Source organism: Capra hircus, chromosome 8 (genome assembly GCF_001704415.2).
Source record: "Capra hircus breed San Clemente chromosome 8, ASM170441v1, whole genome shotgun sequence".
In the NCBI taxonomy this organism is placed as follows: Eukaryota; Metazoa; Chordata; class Mammalia; order Artiodactyla; family Bovidae; genus Capra; species Capra hircus.
In genome coordinates, this window is record NC_030815.1 from 82,831,467 (window position 1) to 82,847,827 (window position 16,361).

The window sequence follows — 16,361 nt, forward strand, 5'->3', positions numbered from 1 at the left end:
ATGCAACACAATAACCATTTTTGCCTGAATATGTTCATTACCAGGGATGATAGAGAAAAAATATTAGAGATAATATACATCAAGTTTTTATACTAAGTTAAGGAACAAACTCAATTACAAATAAATTTTGTAATCTTCAGAATAATGTATGTCTGTTATTAAGGTAATTACAACAATTTGACAAGTGAGAGACTCCAACATCTTGACTTTTGTTGTTTGTATCTGAAATCTGAAATCTATATTAAATTTGCAATTTTCACTTGAAAAGAATATGAAAATCTAAGTCTGTACACAGTATTCTGATGTTAAAAAGGTGATTTACCACATTGCCAAGTTTGGTTTACTAGATTTCAAAGAGTTTCTAGGTTTATAAAACAATCTGGCCCATCAGCTTCTCTAGGGTCTCATAACACCTTGGAATTGCTAGAAGAAAATCAGGTAAATCACATTTGTAAATCACATTTAAGATGTTTATTTTTTTTTAATTCACTAAGTTATGAGACTGATTTACAGTAAGTTGTTTAGGAGATTTCAATCACTAAACTTCACTTAAACCATTAACCAAATAATGAAAGTATTCTTATATTAATACAAAAGTTACTAATTTTTATAAATAAAGCAAGAGTATTTATAAATTGGCTTAAGAAAATCCAAGTTTCTTTTTTAGTTTTAATAAATTCAACATTAATTTATAGTCCCAGGTAGCTAAAAATAATCCAAAGCATGCATAATAAAAAGATTAAAAAATCAACCCGATGTTGTTTGTCGCCTGCTTTTCTGGGCCTGGGTAGTAAGAGCACATAAGCCACAGCATCTGCCCTGGAGGAGCTAAGAGTCTAATAAAATAACAGAAATCACAACTCCTGGGAGGCGCCCAACCCAGTTTCCAGGACACAGTAAAGCTTCCCGTAGGCTTCCTAAACTGGAGCGCAGCGTTATACCCAAGACAACCATGGATGTTCTTTATGTTCCAGTTTTGCTTAAAATTTCCTAATCCAGGGTTCCAAATGTGCAATGTTTTCTTCATTCCAAATTTTAGTGAAACCTCCTTGGCCAATATCCATCTACCATGAATGTGGGCCACTAGGACACTCACCCACCAGCTGGGCTGAGTGAGGGGAGGAGTCCCTGTCTCCAGGCTCCTGGGGGAATCCGAATTAGCAGCAGTTCTCCTAAGTGCCAGATGGCGTCTGATGCAGGAACAGCCACTCTCTGCAGATAGACAGGCTGCATTTCTTTTGTTGTTGTTGTTCAGTTGCCAAGTTCTGCCTGACTCCTTGTGACCCCGTGGAGGGCAGCACGCCAGGCTTCCCTGTCTATCACTATCTCCTGAAGTTTACTCAAACTCATGTCCATTGAGTCGGTGATGCCATCTAACCATCTCATCCTCTGTCGCCCCCTTCTCCTCCTGCCCTCAATCTTTCCTAGTATCAGGGTCTTTTTCTAGCTTCATATCTGGTGGCCAAAGTAATGGAGCTTCAGCTTCAGTATCAGTCCTTCCAGTGAATATTCAGGGTTTATTTCCTTTAGGATTGACTGGTTTGATCTCCTTGCAGTTCAAGGGATTCTCAAGAGTCTTCTCCAGCACCACAGTTCAAAAGCATCAGTTCTTCGGTGCTCAGCCTTCTTTATGGTCCAACTCTCACATCCATATAGGACTACTGGAAAAACCATAGCTTTGACTAGACAGACCTTTGTCACCAAAGCAGATGTCTCTGCTTTCTAATACACTGCCTAGGTTTGTCGTTACTTTTCTTCCACAGAGCAAGCATCTTTTAATTTCATGGCTGCAGTCACCATCCACAGTGATTTTGGAGCCCAAGGAAACAGTCTGTCTCTGTTTCCATTGTTTCCCCATCTAATTCCCATGAAGTGATGGGACTAGATGCCATGATCTTAGTTTCCTGAATGTTGAGTTTTAAGCCAGCTTTTCACTCTCCTCTTTCACCTTCATCAAGAGGCTTCTTAGTTCCTCTTCGCTTTCTGTCATCAGAGCAGTATCATCTGCATATCTGAGGCTGTTGATCTTTCTCCCAGCAATCTTGATTCCCACTTCTGATTCATGCAGCCCAGCATTTCACATGATGTACTCTGCATAGAAGTTAAATGAGCAGGGTGACAATATTCAGCCCTGATGTACCCCTTTCCCAATTTGGAACCAGTCTGTTGTTCCATGTCCAATTATAACTGTTCCTTCTTAACCTGCATACAGGTTTCTCAGGAGACAGATAAGGTGGTCTGGTATTCCCATCTCTTTAAGAGTGTTCCACAGTTTGTTGTGACCAACACAGTGAAAGGCTTTAGGATAGTCAACAAAGCAAATTTTTTTCTAGAATTCTCTTGCTTTTTCTATGATCCAACAGATGTTGGCAGAGAGAGTAACTATTATATAAAATGACTAGGCCCAAAGGATATTAAAATTTTCTAAGAAATATAATAGTTTTCTATATGCAAAGGACCTATACAGTCCTTTGGCTAAGACCAAGATTCTGAACTAAAAGACCCTCCATTAACTCAGTGCAAAGGAAACCACTTTTAACACCAAAAATGTCAGTCTTCACATGATAGTTTTGATTCTAGCATCTATGAATTAATAAAATGAAAAGACATTTAAAAGCATTGCTGAAGTCTCAGTAGCTTTCTGCCATGCCATACTTTTAAAATCATACTTATCATCTGTGTACATCTGAAAAATGATGGCACAGATACAAGATACATTTATTCAGACAACAGATACCAGCTGGTGTTTATAGGGCCCCGAGGGATGGAGGTGCTCATGTGGAAACCCCTGGACCAGAACCCCTGCTCAAAGGTTTCTTCCTGTTTCTGAAAAATAACACAAAAAATAACTGATTAACCCAAAGTTGGATGGCACACTCCTGGCAGTCACAAGCAGAACCTAAATGGCCTTGTTTACATCTTCCACGTACAAGCATATATAGAAATCCAACACAAATGTTCGAGTAATAAAAGGCCACTTCCACATTCCTTCCACCAATCACAATGATACCCAAGCATAACACTCTCTTATTCCAGATTTCAAAGAACATCAAGTACTCTCATCTTGCCCAGCTCTAGTAAGAACTCGCTCTTACCCCAGACCTCAGTGGTGTGCCAAGGAAGCCAAAGTCATGGGATAAATATGGCCCATTTTCCTGGAGCATTGAGTTCACACTAGGATGTGCTTTGTTGGGCAACGATGGGGATATCCAAACTCTTTGAAGGTTCTGTCACTCCAGTGCCCAAGCAATCAGCAGAATCGTTTTGTCTTGGACCCTACATCTTGGCAGTATCGGTGAAGTTTCCAAGAATAGAACATTTTTTATACTGTCAGCAGGGAAAACAGATACTCTTGTATTTCTATTAAGGAACATATTACTGCTTCAGTGAGATTAAAGAGGCTGCTGTGTGCATGCTCAGGTGCTTCAGTCCTTGCTGACTCTTTGCAAGCCTATGGACTGTAGCCCACCAGGCTCCTCTGTCCATGAGATTCTCCAGGCAAGAATACTGGAGTGGGTTGCCATGCCCGCCTCCAGGGGATCTTCCCAACCCAGGGATCAAACCTGCGTCTCCTGAGCTGCAGGCGGACACAGGGACATTTAGGCCTTTACTGACTCAGCCAGCAGGGAAGCCCATCAAAGACGCTGCTACTGGGGCAGAAACAGAGTGAAATAATTGCCTCCAGGGCCTGGGGGCTGGTGCCAGCTGCTGGTGGGAACAAACCGAAACCTGTCACTTCTGGGCAAGATTAAAAAGACCAGCAGAACTAGCTTTTTAAAATCTAGTTTGTCTACTTAAATTTCAGTCTTATTTTACTTTTGCCTGTATTAAATTATCATGGCTCCCAGAATCCGGTTTACCTGCCTAATGCAATTTCACTTCATCATAAGTTTTATTTACAAATTCTTGATTACAAATAGCATTCCTTAGTTTAATCCTTAACCATAGCTCAAAAGAAAAATCTGGCCCTTTCACCACTCGGTTGGCTTCTTAATGTACATTTTCAAGGTTTTTAAATTACATTTTCAACTCTGGATAGAGGTTGGGTGGTCAGAAAAAGCAAGTTGGAAACGCAAACTTGAAAGCAGTGAAAATAAGAAACTGACAGAGAGTTCTCCGGAGTCAAGGGTTGGAACGTGCACACATTAATCCTGTGGCTCCTTGAGCTTGAACCAAAGCGAAGGGACAGTCCGAGCCCAGTCCCAGCTGCTCTGAAAACCAAGGATGTGCTCAGAAGCTTACAACGGTTTGTATTACTGCCAAGAAGAAAATGATCTGATCACAGTGTCTTCCGAGTGAGAAACTGTAAGAAAGCAGCATTCTGAAAAATGCATCATGAAAAAATAGAAGATTTCTTCTAAATCACTTTCAGACTTAAAACTGACTGAAGATGAAGTACACATAATAGAAGAGATAATAAAAAGGTAGAGGAACCAGAGATCAAATTGCCAAGATCCACTGGATCATCAAAAAACCAAGAGAGTTTCAGAAAAACATCTATTTCTGCTTTATTGACTATGCCAAAGCAACTGACTCTGTGGATCACAATAAACTGGAAAATTCTGAAAGAGATGGGAATACCAGAACACCTGACCTGCCTCTTGAGAAACCTATATGCAGGTCAGGAAGCAACAGTTAGAACTGGACATGGAACAACAGACTGGCTCCAAATAGGTAAAGGAGTATGTCAAGGCTGTATATTGTCACCCTGCTTATTTAATTTATATGCAGAGTATGTCGTGAGAAATGCTGGGCTGGAAGAAGCACATGCTGGAATCAAGATTGCCAGGAGAAATATCAATAACCTCAGATATGCAGATGATACCACCCTTATGGCAGAAAGTGAGGAGGAACTAAAAAGCCTCTTGATGAAAGTGAAAGAGGAGAATGAAAAAGTTGGCTTAAAGCTCAACATTCAGAAAACTAAGATCATGGAATCCAGTCCCATCACTTCATGGCAAATAGATGGGGAAACAGTGGAAATAGTGTCAGACTTTATATTTTTGGGCTCCGATATCACTGCAGATGGTGACCACAGCCATGAAATTAAAAGACACTTACTCCTTGGAAGGAAAGTTATGACCAACCTAGATAGCATATTCAAAAGCAGAGACATTACTTTGCCAACAAAGGTCCGTCTAGTCAAGGCTATGGTTTTTCCAGTGGTCATATATGGATGTGAGAGTTGGACTATAAAGAAAGCTGAGCACTGAAGAACTGATGCTTTTGAACTGGAATGTTGGAGAAGACTCTTGAGAGTCCCTTGGACTGCAAGGAGATCCAACCAGTCCATCCTAAAAGAAATCAGTCCTGGGTGTTCATTGGAAGGAATGATGCTGAAGCTGAAACTCCAATACTTTGGCCACCTGATGCAAAGAGCTGACTCATTAGAAAAGACCCTGATGCTGGGAAAGATTGAGGGCAGGAGGAGAAGGGACAACAGAGGATGAGATGGTTGGATGGCATCACCGACTCGACGGACATGGGTTTGGGTGGACTCCGGGAGTTGATGATAGACAGGGAGGCCTGGTGTGCTGCGATTTATGGGGTTTCAAAGAGTTGGACACGACTGAGCGACTGGACTGAACTGAATCATAAGTGATTTGATTTAGGTCATACCTGAATTGCCTAGTGGTTTGATTAGATCTGATAGAGCACCTGAAGAACTATGGATCGAGGTTTATAATACTGTACAAGAGGCGGTGACCAAAACCATCCCCAAGAAAAAGAAATGCAATAAAGCAAAATGGTTGTCTGAAGAGATCTTACAAAAACTGGGCAAAAGAAAAGTGAAAGAGAAAGGAGAAATGGAGAGATATACCCAACTGAATACAGAATTCCAAAGAATAGCAAGCAGAGATAAGAAAGCCTTCATAAGTGAACAATGCAAAGAAACAGAGGAAAAAATAGAATGGAAAAGACTAGAGATCTTCTCAAGAAAATAGGGGATAGATGCAAAGATGGGCAAAATACAGCACAGAACTGGTATGGACCTAACAGAAGCAGAAGAGATTAAGAAGAGGTGGCAAGAATAAACAGAACTATACAAAAAGGTCCTAATGACCTGGATAACCATGATGGTGTGGTCACTCACCTAGAGCCAACATCCTGGAGTGTGAAGTCGAGTGGGCCTTAGGAAGCATTACTACGAACAAAGCCAATGAAGGTGATGGAATTCCAGCTGAGTTATTTACAATTCTAAGAGATGATGCTGTTAAAATGCTGCACCCAATATGCCAGTAAATTTGGAAAACTCGGTAGTAGTCATACGGCTGGGAAACATCAGTTTTCACTCCAATCCCAAAGAAAGGTACTGCCAAAGAATGTTCAAACTACCACACAATTGCACTAATCTCACATGCTAGCAAGGTAATGCTAAAAATCCTTCAAGGTAGGCTTCAACAGAATGTGAACCAAGAAATTCCAAATGCTCAAGCTGGATTTAGAAAAGGCACAGGAACCAGAGATCAAATTGCCAACATCTGTTGGATCATAGAAAAAGGAAGAGAATTCCAGAAAAACATCTACTTCTGCTTTGTTTTCTATGTTAAAGCCTTTGATTGTGTGGATTACAACAAACCATGGAAAATTCTTAAAGAGATGAGAATACCAGATCACCTTACCTGCCTCCTGAGAAACCTGTATGCAGATCAAGAAGCAACAGTTAGAACCAGACATGGAACAACAGACTGGTTCCAAATTGGGAAAGGAGTACATCAAAGCTGTATATTGTAACCCTGTTTATTTAACTTATATGAAATGCCAGGATGGATGAGGCACAAGCTAGAATCATAATTGCTGGGAGAAATATCAATAACCTCAGATATGCAGATGACACCACCCTTATGGCAAAAAGCTAAGAGGAACTAAAGAGCCTGCAGATTAAAGTGAAACAGAAGGATGGAAAAGCTGGCTTAAAACTCAATATTCAAAAAAACTAAGATCGTGGCATCCGGTCCCATCACTTCATGGCAAATAGATGGGTAAACAATGGAAACAGTGACAGACTTCATTTTCTTGGGTTACAAAATCACTGCAGGTGACTGCAGCCATGAAATTAAAAGATGCTTGCTCATTGGAAGAAAAGCTATAACAAACTTAGACAGCATATTAAAAGGCAGAGACATTACTTTGCCAACAAAGATCCATATAGTCAAAGCCATGGTTTTTCAAGTAGTCATGTATGGATATGAGAGTTAGACCATAAAGAAGGCTGATCACCAAAGAATTGATGCTTTTGAACTGTGATGTTGGAGAAGGCTCTTGAGAGTCCCTTGGACTGCAAGGAGATCCAACCCATCAATCCTAAAGGAAATCGTATATTCATTGGAAGGACTGATACTAAAGCTGAAGCTCCAAATCTTTGGTCACCTGATGTGAAGAGTTAACTCATTAGAAAAGTTGGGATGCTGGGAAATCTTGAAGGCAGGAGGAGAAGGGGAATGACAGAGGCCAAGATGGTTCCATGGTATCACCGACTCAACAGATATGAGTTTGAGCAAGGTCCACAAGTTGGTGATGGACAGGGAAGCCTGGCATGCTACAGTCCATGGGGTCACAAAGAGTTGGACACGATTGAGTGACTGAACGACAACAACAAAATGCAGAGTACATCATGCTGGATGAATCACAAGCTGGAATCAGGATGCCAGGAGAAATATCAATAACCTCAGATATGCAGATGATACCATTCTAATGGCTGAAAGCGAAGAGGAACTAAAGAGCTTCTTGATAAACGTGAAAGAGGAGAGTGAAAAAGCTGGCTTAAAACTCCACATTCAAAAAATGAAGATCATGGCCTCCTTTCCCATCACTTCATGGAAAATAGATGGGGAAAAAAGGGAAACATGACAGGTTTTTTTTCTGGGGCTTCACAATCACCACAGACTGTGACTGCAGCCCCAGAATTAAAAGACACTTGCTCCTTGGAAGAAAAGCTATGATAAACCCATATTAAAAAACAGAGACATCACTTTGCTGACAAAGGTCCATATAGTCAAAACATAGTTGTTTTCAGTAGTCATATACAGATGTGAAAGTTGGACCATAAAGAAAGCTGAGCATCAAAAAACTGATGCTTTCAAACTGTGGTGCTGGAGAAGACTCTTGAGAGTTCCCTGGACTACAAGGAGATCAAACCAATCAATCCTAAAAGAAATCAGTCTTGAATATTCACTGGAAGGACTAATGCTGAAGCTGCAGCTCCAGTACTTTGGCCAACTGATGTGAAGAGCTGACTCACTGGAAAAGAACTTGGTGCTGGGAAAGACTGAGGGCAGGAGGAGAAGGAGCCAACAGAGGATGAGATGGTTGGATGGCAGCACCAACTCAACGGACATGAGTTTGAACAATCCACAATTCACAGAACTTTACAAATCAGCTATGTAGCCTCATTGTTCCTGTTTTAAAGATAAGGAAATTGAGGCTCAAAGAGAGTAAATAACTAGTCCACAGACTCAGAACTAAAAAGCGGCAAAGGCAGGATTCAAATCCAGGCCATCTGATTTCAGAGGAGAGGCACCAAACTGTTAGATTGATGCCATGAATTAATGTCCTCAAAAGACCCCCTTTAAAAACTGTTGCTTAGTCACCAAATGGTGTCTGACTCTTTTGCAACTCCATGGACTGTAGCCTGCCAGGCTCCTCTGTCCATTGGATTTCCCAGGCAAGAATACTGCAGTGGGTCACCATTTCCTTCTCCAAAAAACTGGGACTTACTAATTTTAATCTTTAAAGTTGTAGAATCTGAAATATTGTTTTTATCACTTACTGATTTATTTTTAATTACTATGCCTTTATTAGACTTTACTTGCAAAATGACTACTCATAAAATAACAATTAAGAACATTTATCAAGAGCATCTTTATTTTCTAGGAAGCACACTATTAACTGGGGAAAAAAATGTGTAGAGTTGTAGACAGATGGGGTCAAGATTCTGACAAAGAAGCCCCAGAAGCTGCCAACTCACATCTAGGCACTGCTTACCCCACCACTCACTGCAGACAGCTGACATCAAAGGGTTTGTTTCTTGATTTTCTGAATGTAATGGCTACAAGAGCAAGTGAAAAAAAAAAAGCAGTATCTCATCAAGTTTCTAATGACATAAGATAAAACTAAAACTTGACTGTGCTGTTTACATATAGGTGAACATAGGCTTAGGCAAGGAAAGGTACTAGTCTGAGTCTGTGTGATATGAGTTGAATTTTTTATTATCAGAATGGGGGGAAGGTAACTGACAAAGAGTAACTCACAAACACAGGTTAGTAGATTTTTTTCAAAATTCTTTGTTCTCAGTCAGAAGCTGGGATATAAATATCTTACTATGGTTAGGCATTCAACAATGGCAGCCGAAGTTCTGGGAGCACTTAGTACTCAGCATTGCCAAACAACCAATGCCTGGAAAGAACACATTATTTGAGAGATTGCTGGTTTGAAAGAGGCACAAGAGGTTGCCCAAAATCCCTCCTTTGGAAACAGGAGAAACTGGGTACAGGATCAGAGTTCGTCAGGGCAGAGGCCATTGCGAAACAACACTCTCTGGGCCTGAGCCCTGGGCCAAACCTCAAATGAGAAGAGACACTAGCCCACTGAGCCCAGACCCTCAAAAAGGCCAGAGTGGTCCAAGTCAGGAGCACACCTGGCTACCAACGAGACTAAAAACAATTTGTCCATTCACAAAAGTTTCTCAAATTCCTAATTTTGGTCCATAAAATTATGATTAATTAACATTAATCCTAACAATTAAGATTGAATCATATGCTTACAAATCACAGGTCACCAAATACACAAGAAAACAAACCATAATGACACTCACAAACACATATTGAGTGAACAACCTATATATTTAGATTCTCAAGAACTGCAGGTATTAGAATCATCAGATACAGAATAGCTATGTGTGTAATATTTAAAGAAATAAAAGATACAGTCACAAAGATAACCAACAAAAGAATGTCATGAATGAACAGATTAAGTTTAAAAAAAAACTGTGGAACTTTTACAAATAAAATTCTTAAAATCAAAAACTCCAGTGGGGAGGAGTGAGAAAGGAATAAGGGATTAAAATGTACAAGCTGCTATATATAAAATAATCTATAGGGATATATAGTACAACACAGGGAATATATCCAATACTTCATAATAACTATAAATGGAGAACTATAACCTCTAAAAACTGTGAATCACTATGCTGTATGCCTGAAACATATATAATTGCTGTTGTTTAGTCACTAAGTCATGCCTGACTCTGCGACCTCATGGACTACATAGCCCACCATGCTCCTCTGTCCATGGGATTCTCTTGGCAAGAATACTGGAGTGGGTTGTCATTATATATTATTGTACATCAACTATACCTCAATAAACTATAAATTTTTTAAAAGCTCCAAGAAATAGGTTAAACATTAAATCAGACACAGCTAAAGAAAGAATCACTGAGCTGGAGAATATACATAAACACTTTTACTGTACGAGACTACATTGCTGCAAGTAAGATCAGGTTTAAGAATTGAAGACTGTTGATCAAAGACACAATGAGTTGTCTCAGTCAATCTCACAACAATGAAAACTGTAGTACTAGTAATCAAAAATATAATAAGGGGAAATTCATCTTTCTTCACAGGAAAAATCTTTTGACAAGTAATTCCAGACAGTCATTCAAAGACCCTTTCTCATGGAGTAAGACACAGGTGCTTGCGTGTACATGGAGCCCAGCCCAGGAAGGATATTTCAAAGACTTCAAGCAGTGGAGAGGAGGTCTCTTCAAAACTTCTAAAGAGGAAAACTTCAGTGAGTGCCACAAGGCAGGGAAGAACAGAGGGTAGCTTATGTTCCCCTGTGCAACCTTTTGCAGCTTTTGAATTATTTACCTGTTGTATGTATTATCTTATTAATATTAACATATTAATTAATCTAATATTTAATAATTAAACATTCTAATTAATACCTTATTAATATTGTGTGTATTAACTTATATGCAGAGTACATCATGAGAAATGCTGGGCTGGAAGAAGCACAAGCTGGAATCAAGATTGCCAGGAGAAATATCAATAACCTCAGATATGCAGATGACACCACCCGTATGGCAGAAAGTAAAGAGGAACTAAAGAGCCTCTTGATGAAAGTGAAAGAGGAGAGTGAAAAAGTTGGCTTAAAGCTTAGCATTCAGAAAACTAAAATCACGGCATCTGATCCCATCACTTCATGGCAAATAGATGGGGAAACAGTAGAAACAGTGTCAGACTATTTTGGGGGGCTCCAAAATCACTGCAGATGGTGACTGCAGCCATGAAATTAAAAGACGCTTACTCCTTGGAAGAAAAGTTATGACCAACCTAGATAGCATATTCAAAAGCAGAGACATTACTTTGCCAACAAAGGTCCGTCTAGTCAAGGCTATGGTTTTCCCAGTGGTCATGTATGGATGTGAGAGTTGGACTGTGAAGAAAGCTGAGTGCCGAAGAATTGATGCTTTTGAACTGTGGTGTTGGAGAAGACTCTTGAGAGTCCCTTGGACTGTAAAGAGATCGAACCAGTCCATTCTGAAGGAGATCAGCCCTGGGATTTCTTTGGAGGGAATGATGCTGAAGCTGAAACTCCAGTACTTTGGCCACCTCATGCGAAGAATTGACTCATTGGAAAAGACTCTGATGCTGGGAGGGATTGGGGGCAGGAGGAGAAGGGGACGACAGAGGATGAGATGGCTGGATGGCATCACTGACTCGATGGTTGTGAGTCTGAGTGAACTCCGGGAGTTGGTGATGGACAGGGAGGCCTGGCGTGCTGCAATTAATGGGGTCGCAAAGAGTCAGACACGACTGAGCGACTGAACTGAACTGAACTGTATGTATTATCTATTTATGAAAGGGAATTTTCAAGTTTGGGGAACATATAAAAAGACACAAGCTGCAAGGCCCCTCAACAGAATGATACACCTGAGGAAAATTATAAGAACAAAAGCCTAAAATTATTGGACAACGGCCTGGGCAAATCTCCTCAGAAAACACCCTGAATATAACAGGTACAGCACGACAGAAAATGGTTATTTCCACATATTTATGTGAGGTGAGAATCTTGGGAAACTTGGGACACTGGGACAAAGATAAAAAAACACATTTGAATGTGATAGGGCAGCTGACTTTATTTCAAACTAACTTGCAGAAATCAATAGGCAACATCATATTTTGGAGGTCATTGGTCCCGATCCACGCCTCTGCTACAGAGCTTTTTGAAATTGTTCAGTCATGTTCAACGCTTTGTGACCCGATGGACTGTAGCCTGCCAGGCTCCTCAATCCACGGGATTTTCCAGGCAAGAGTACTGGGGTGGGTTGCCATTTCCTTCTCCAGGGCTGCTACAGGGCTACGTCTCAGAAAAAGCTGGAGAAGCACAGACTAAGGGATTTTGACAAAGCAGAGAGAATGTATATTTTGATTTGACTTATCAAGGGATACAAGAGACCAAAGCTTCTTATCTGTGGATTCTTACCCCAAAAAACAGGAAAGGAGAAACTGTATGATAAACAGAACATTCTTCCATTGATTGAACTCAGTAGCCTATTGTTTAAAAAAGCAAAGAAAACTAATGGTTAGAACAATAATACTGGTTTTATCAATCTGCACATTCTAGTACAAATTCCACTTTCACAAACAGAAAAATACAGTTTCAAAACTCCTGGGTAATATCAGCTGTGAGACATGGGGCAAATTACTTTTCTTCTCTGAACCTGAGGCTCATTTCACAAAATGGGAAGTATTATTTTAAAAACTGCCTCAAAGGTCAATGTGAGGATTTAGTGAAACTGTTTAGAACCTGGCAGGTGGCAAGAACAAAATGACAGTTATTATTGCTGTGGCTGTTTTAAAATTTTTACTAATTTCTAGTCATAAAATCAAGGTTGTGTTCACTTTTTAATAATCTTAAAAGAAAGTTTATTATAAAATTAATAATATTGGCAAGACTAAGAAAACTTTTAAGTTCACAAACTATTTTTAAGAATTTGCACAAAAGGAAAAGAGTGGAAGGGGAATTCCCTGATGGTCCAGCGGCCAGGACTCAGCATTTTCATTGCTGGGGCCCAAGTTCCAACCCTGGTCAGGGAACTAAGAGCAGCAAAAAAAAAAAAGAATTTATAGATCCTTAAAAGTATCATGAACAAATAAACGATTGTTTCCTATTTACAAACCAATCAAGTAACTGGGATAAAGGAGCTGGTAGAGAAGTTTAATGCTCAGCTTCTTCTCTTAGTCCCTAGGTGAGAAAATAAAGTTAACCCTTTAGAAAAGATAGATAACAATAAAAAGGAGTATTGTATTCATGATTTTTCCCTTGCCTGAATCCAAAAATGATTTTGCAGTGACTCAAGACTATATGTAAGAATGTGCTGAAGAACATGATTAAATATGACTTCTATTTAGCAATACTTTGTTAGCCAAGTTTTAGTAACTTTATAGATTTAACACTAACTCCTCCTTAAGTTTATAATTCAAATTTTTAAACCAATTAAAGTGGAGTTCTCTTCTCTGACTAGGACAGCTTTGTCACACTTTACTGTCACTGTTTCCTCAGTAACACTTTACCCACCTTTCTTATGAAAAAAATACACATTAAATGCTGATAACCACCAAACCGGGTTGAGTACATGGGATCTGCATACTATTCTCTTTCCTTCTGAATAGGTTTGAAAGTTTTCATAATAAAACTTTTCTTTTTAACACTTACTTTTGAAATAAAAAATATAGTAAATATAAATCTGTCTTGCTGGCAAGCCCCAAGCCAATCAAAGGGTCAGAAAACATCAGGACATTTTATGCCAAGATTGTCAAAAGATCAAAATAAAACAGAAACTTACAGAAAACACTCTGTCTAAAAAGTTAAATAAAATTGGGAATAAGAGAAAGCCACATGCCCCAAACTTCAAACCAAAGATAGGAAACACTTATCGACTCAGAGAACTGGGAGTATTTATGAAAACAGTAAATAAAAACTGTATGTTCTTGATACCACATAAGCCATTGAGTACTATGTGGTAATTTTCATAAAAAATATTTGGACTCATTGCCAACTTCAGTAGATTTTAGTTTTATTCTGTTCCTTTAATAATGATGAAGCTGTGCTGGTGGCATTTTAAAAAAATCACATAGAATGATACTCATTTGAAAACAGAAAATAATTTAAAACGAGTAACAACAAAGTACTTCCTGCTTTAAACTTACTAGTTCTGTGAAAGTATGTTGGAATGTGAATCTTTTTCATTTTTCATTATTTTTTTAAATCAGAAAAAAGTCCTATTATTTATTTCTATCCATCAACTGCAATACATTAAATGTACTTTGAACTTATTGCAGTGATTTGATTAACTAAAGAAAGTCTACACATTATTTTCCAAGAGCCTAATTTGTTAACAAGAGGAGCTGGCATTACTGACTTCGTTAATCACAAACAGAATCAAGGTGCTATTACCAGATCTGCTGACTGTGGAAGTCCAAGGTCCAGGAGTACAGTGAGTCACACACATGAGTCTCAACAGAATCTCTGACTCTTCCAGTCAACTGGGAAAAATGACTCATCAAAGTACTCCTTCCATTAACAAGAGCAGTTAACCTTTCACTCAAATTCACCAATCACCTTTCAATACAATCAAACCAAACTTGGTAATAAAATGCAATTTTATATTGCAGACTAACACACCTAATTACATAGTTCACTACTTTGTTATATTTTGTTCACAGTCTAAAATGGATTCAGCCATGGTTAAAAGTGACCAGCTGGAAGAAATTCATGATGATTCAGTGAACACAGGGCAGAACAATGAAGTGAAAGAAATAAAAATCCTACCATTTTTCCTACAGAGTTTTTTAAAATTACTGATTACAGTACAAAAATACAAAAGTCATTAAGTTAAAAGTTTGACTAACTTGTTAGTTATACTGATTACAGTATCTCATCTCTTTTAGCATCTCTTACCATATAACAAGTTAGTCAAATTTTTAACTTAATGACTTTTGTATTTTTGTAGAGGCCTTCTCTTATAGAAAAAAATATTTTTCTGATAATAATTTTTCTTATAGATGTTTAAATAAATCTATATATTTAGCTCTGATCCATCTGGAATTTCAGAGAATAGTTATCATTGCTTGGGCTCTAAGGTAACTATAGGAACTTCTGTTTGAAATCTTAAGAGACTGATCAAATGGAAGAGGCTAGATAGGGTAAATACTGAGATACTCCAGCATGGAAAGTCAGAATAGGAATACAATATTCTCCTAGAACACTAGAATTGAGTAAGCTGAAGAAAATCTAAGGTCTCTTATACTTTCTAAGCTATAGTGATAGGTCATGCTTTTTCATATATGAAGGAAAGAAACAAACACTTTCAATATACAAATTCAAAAACTGAGATTACAGCAGAGGGTGTGTTTCTAGAGCAAGACAGCCTCTTGGATCTCTCACCTACTTTCCGTGGAAAGTTATTTAAATATTGTGCCCTAGATTCCTTGCATATAAAATGGGGATAATTAATAATACCTTCTCCTCAGGCTATTGTGAGAATGTAATGAGACAGTTCATGTACACTGTTTCAAACAATGTCTGATAGAATGATTCCTCAATAATTATTAGCTATTTTTATTATTAGATGAGAAACTATAATAATTCTGCATAATAATAATAATTACAGCAGGTGGCAACTTCTGAAAGCACCAGGCTATAAGTTTGTAAGTCAATAACTTGAATGTAGAAATACATATTCCTATTGAAATACAGTTATAAATTATTAACATAATACACATAGTCTATTTTCAAAAGGTGCCTAAAATTCAGTTTCTGGTCACTATGCCATTCATAACATTGTTTCTATGGTGAAACAAGCTTTTAGTTTCAATCAAGTGTTCTAAGAGTTTCTAGATTTATCCTTTAGAAATAAATACATATCTGAAAAGCTATAAAGCATCAGAATCTCAGAAGAGATGAATTCCAGAGACTCAAAAGAAAAACTCATTTTTATAATAATGAAATGAAGCAAGCCAATAGGACTACTTCATTGAGGGCTCATAATTTCATCTTGTTTATGTAAGGCTGCTGGCACTAAATTAGTTTAACTAATGGTAACTGAAAAATAAGCACTGTGTTTTTAGATATTCTGCCCTTGCTCGTTATTAATAAAGACACTTGCTTTAACTTCCAATATTCTGAATTAACAGTGAGGCCCAGGTTCACAAACTGAGACTCCTATATTAAAACTGGTGTTTCTTGGTAGTCTTCAATATAAACACATGGAAATGGATGTTTACCCCTGGGGACATTGCTACTAAGCCAGTCCACTATTCCCTTGTTCTGAGAAAGGAATCAGGAAAGGGAGAAAG

At 38.5% G+C, this 16,361-nt stretch overlaps 1 protein-coding gene and 1 non-coding gene across 5 annotated transcripts in view; one reads left to right on the top strand and one right to left on the bottom strand.

Moving 5' to 3' along the window:
* Nucleotides 1–16,361, bottom strand: part of SLC35D2 (solute carrier family 35 member D2) — a 58,536-nt gene that overhangs the window by 3,654 nt on the left and 38,521 nt on the right. For 3 of the 4 annotated variants that reach the window (XM_018052479.1, XM_018052477.1, XM_018052476.1), the window contains one exon: nt 12,487–12,554. The exons of the other annotated variant lie outside the window; for it this stretch is intronic. In XM_018052479.1, coding sequence (XP_017907968.1) covers nt 12,487–12,554 — 68 coding nt within the window. The remainder of the gene's footprint in view (nt 1–12,486; nt 12,555–16,361) is intronic. 4 annotated transcript variants of the gene reach the window in all.
* Nucleotides 13,029–13,100, top strand: TRNAE-UUC. The gene has a single exon. It is a non-coding gene; the product is annotated as a tRNA-Glu (tRNA).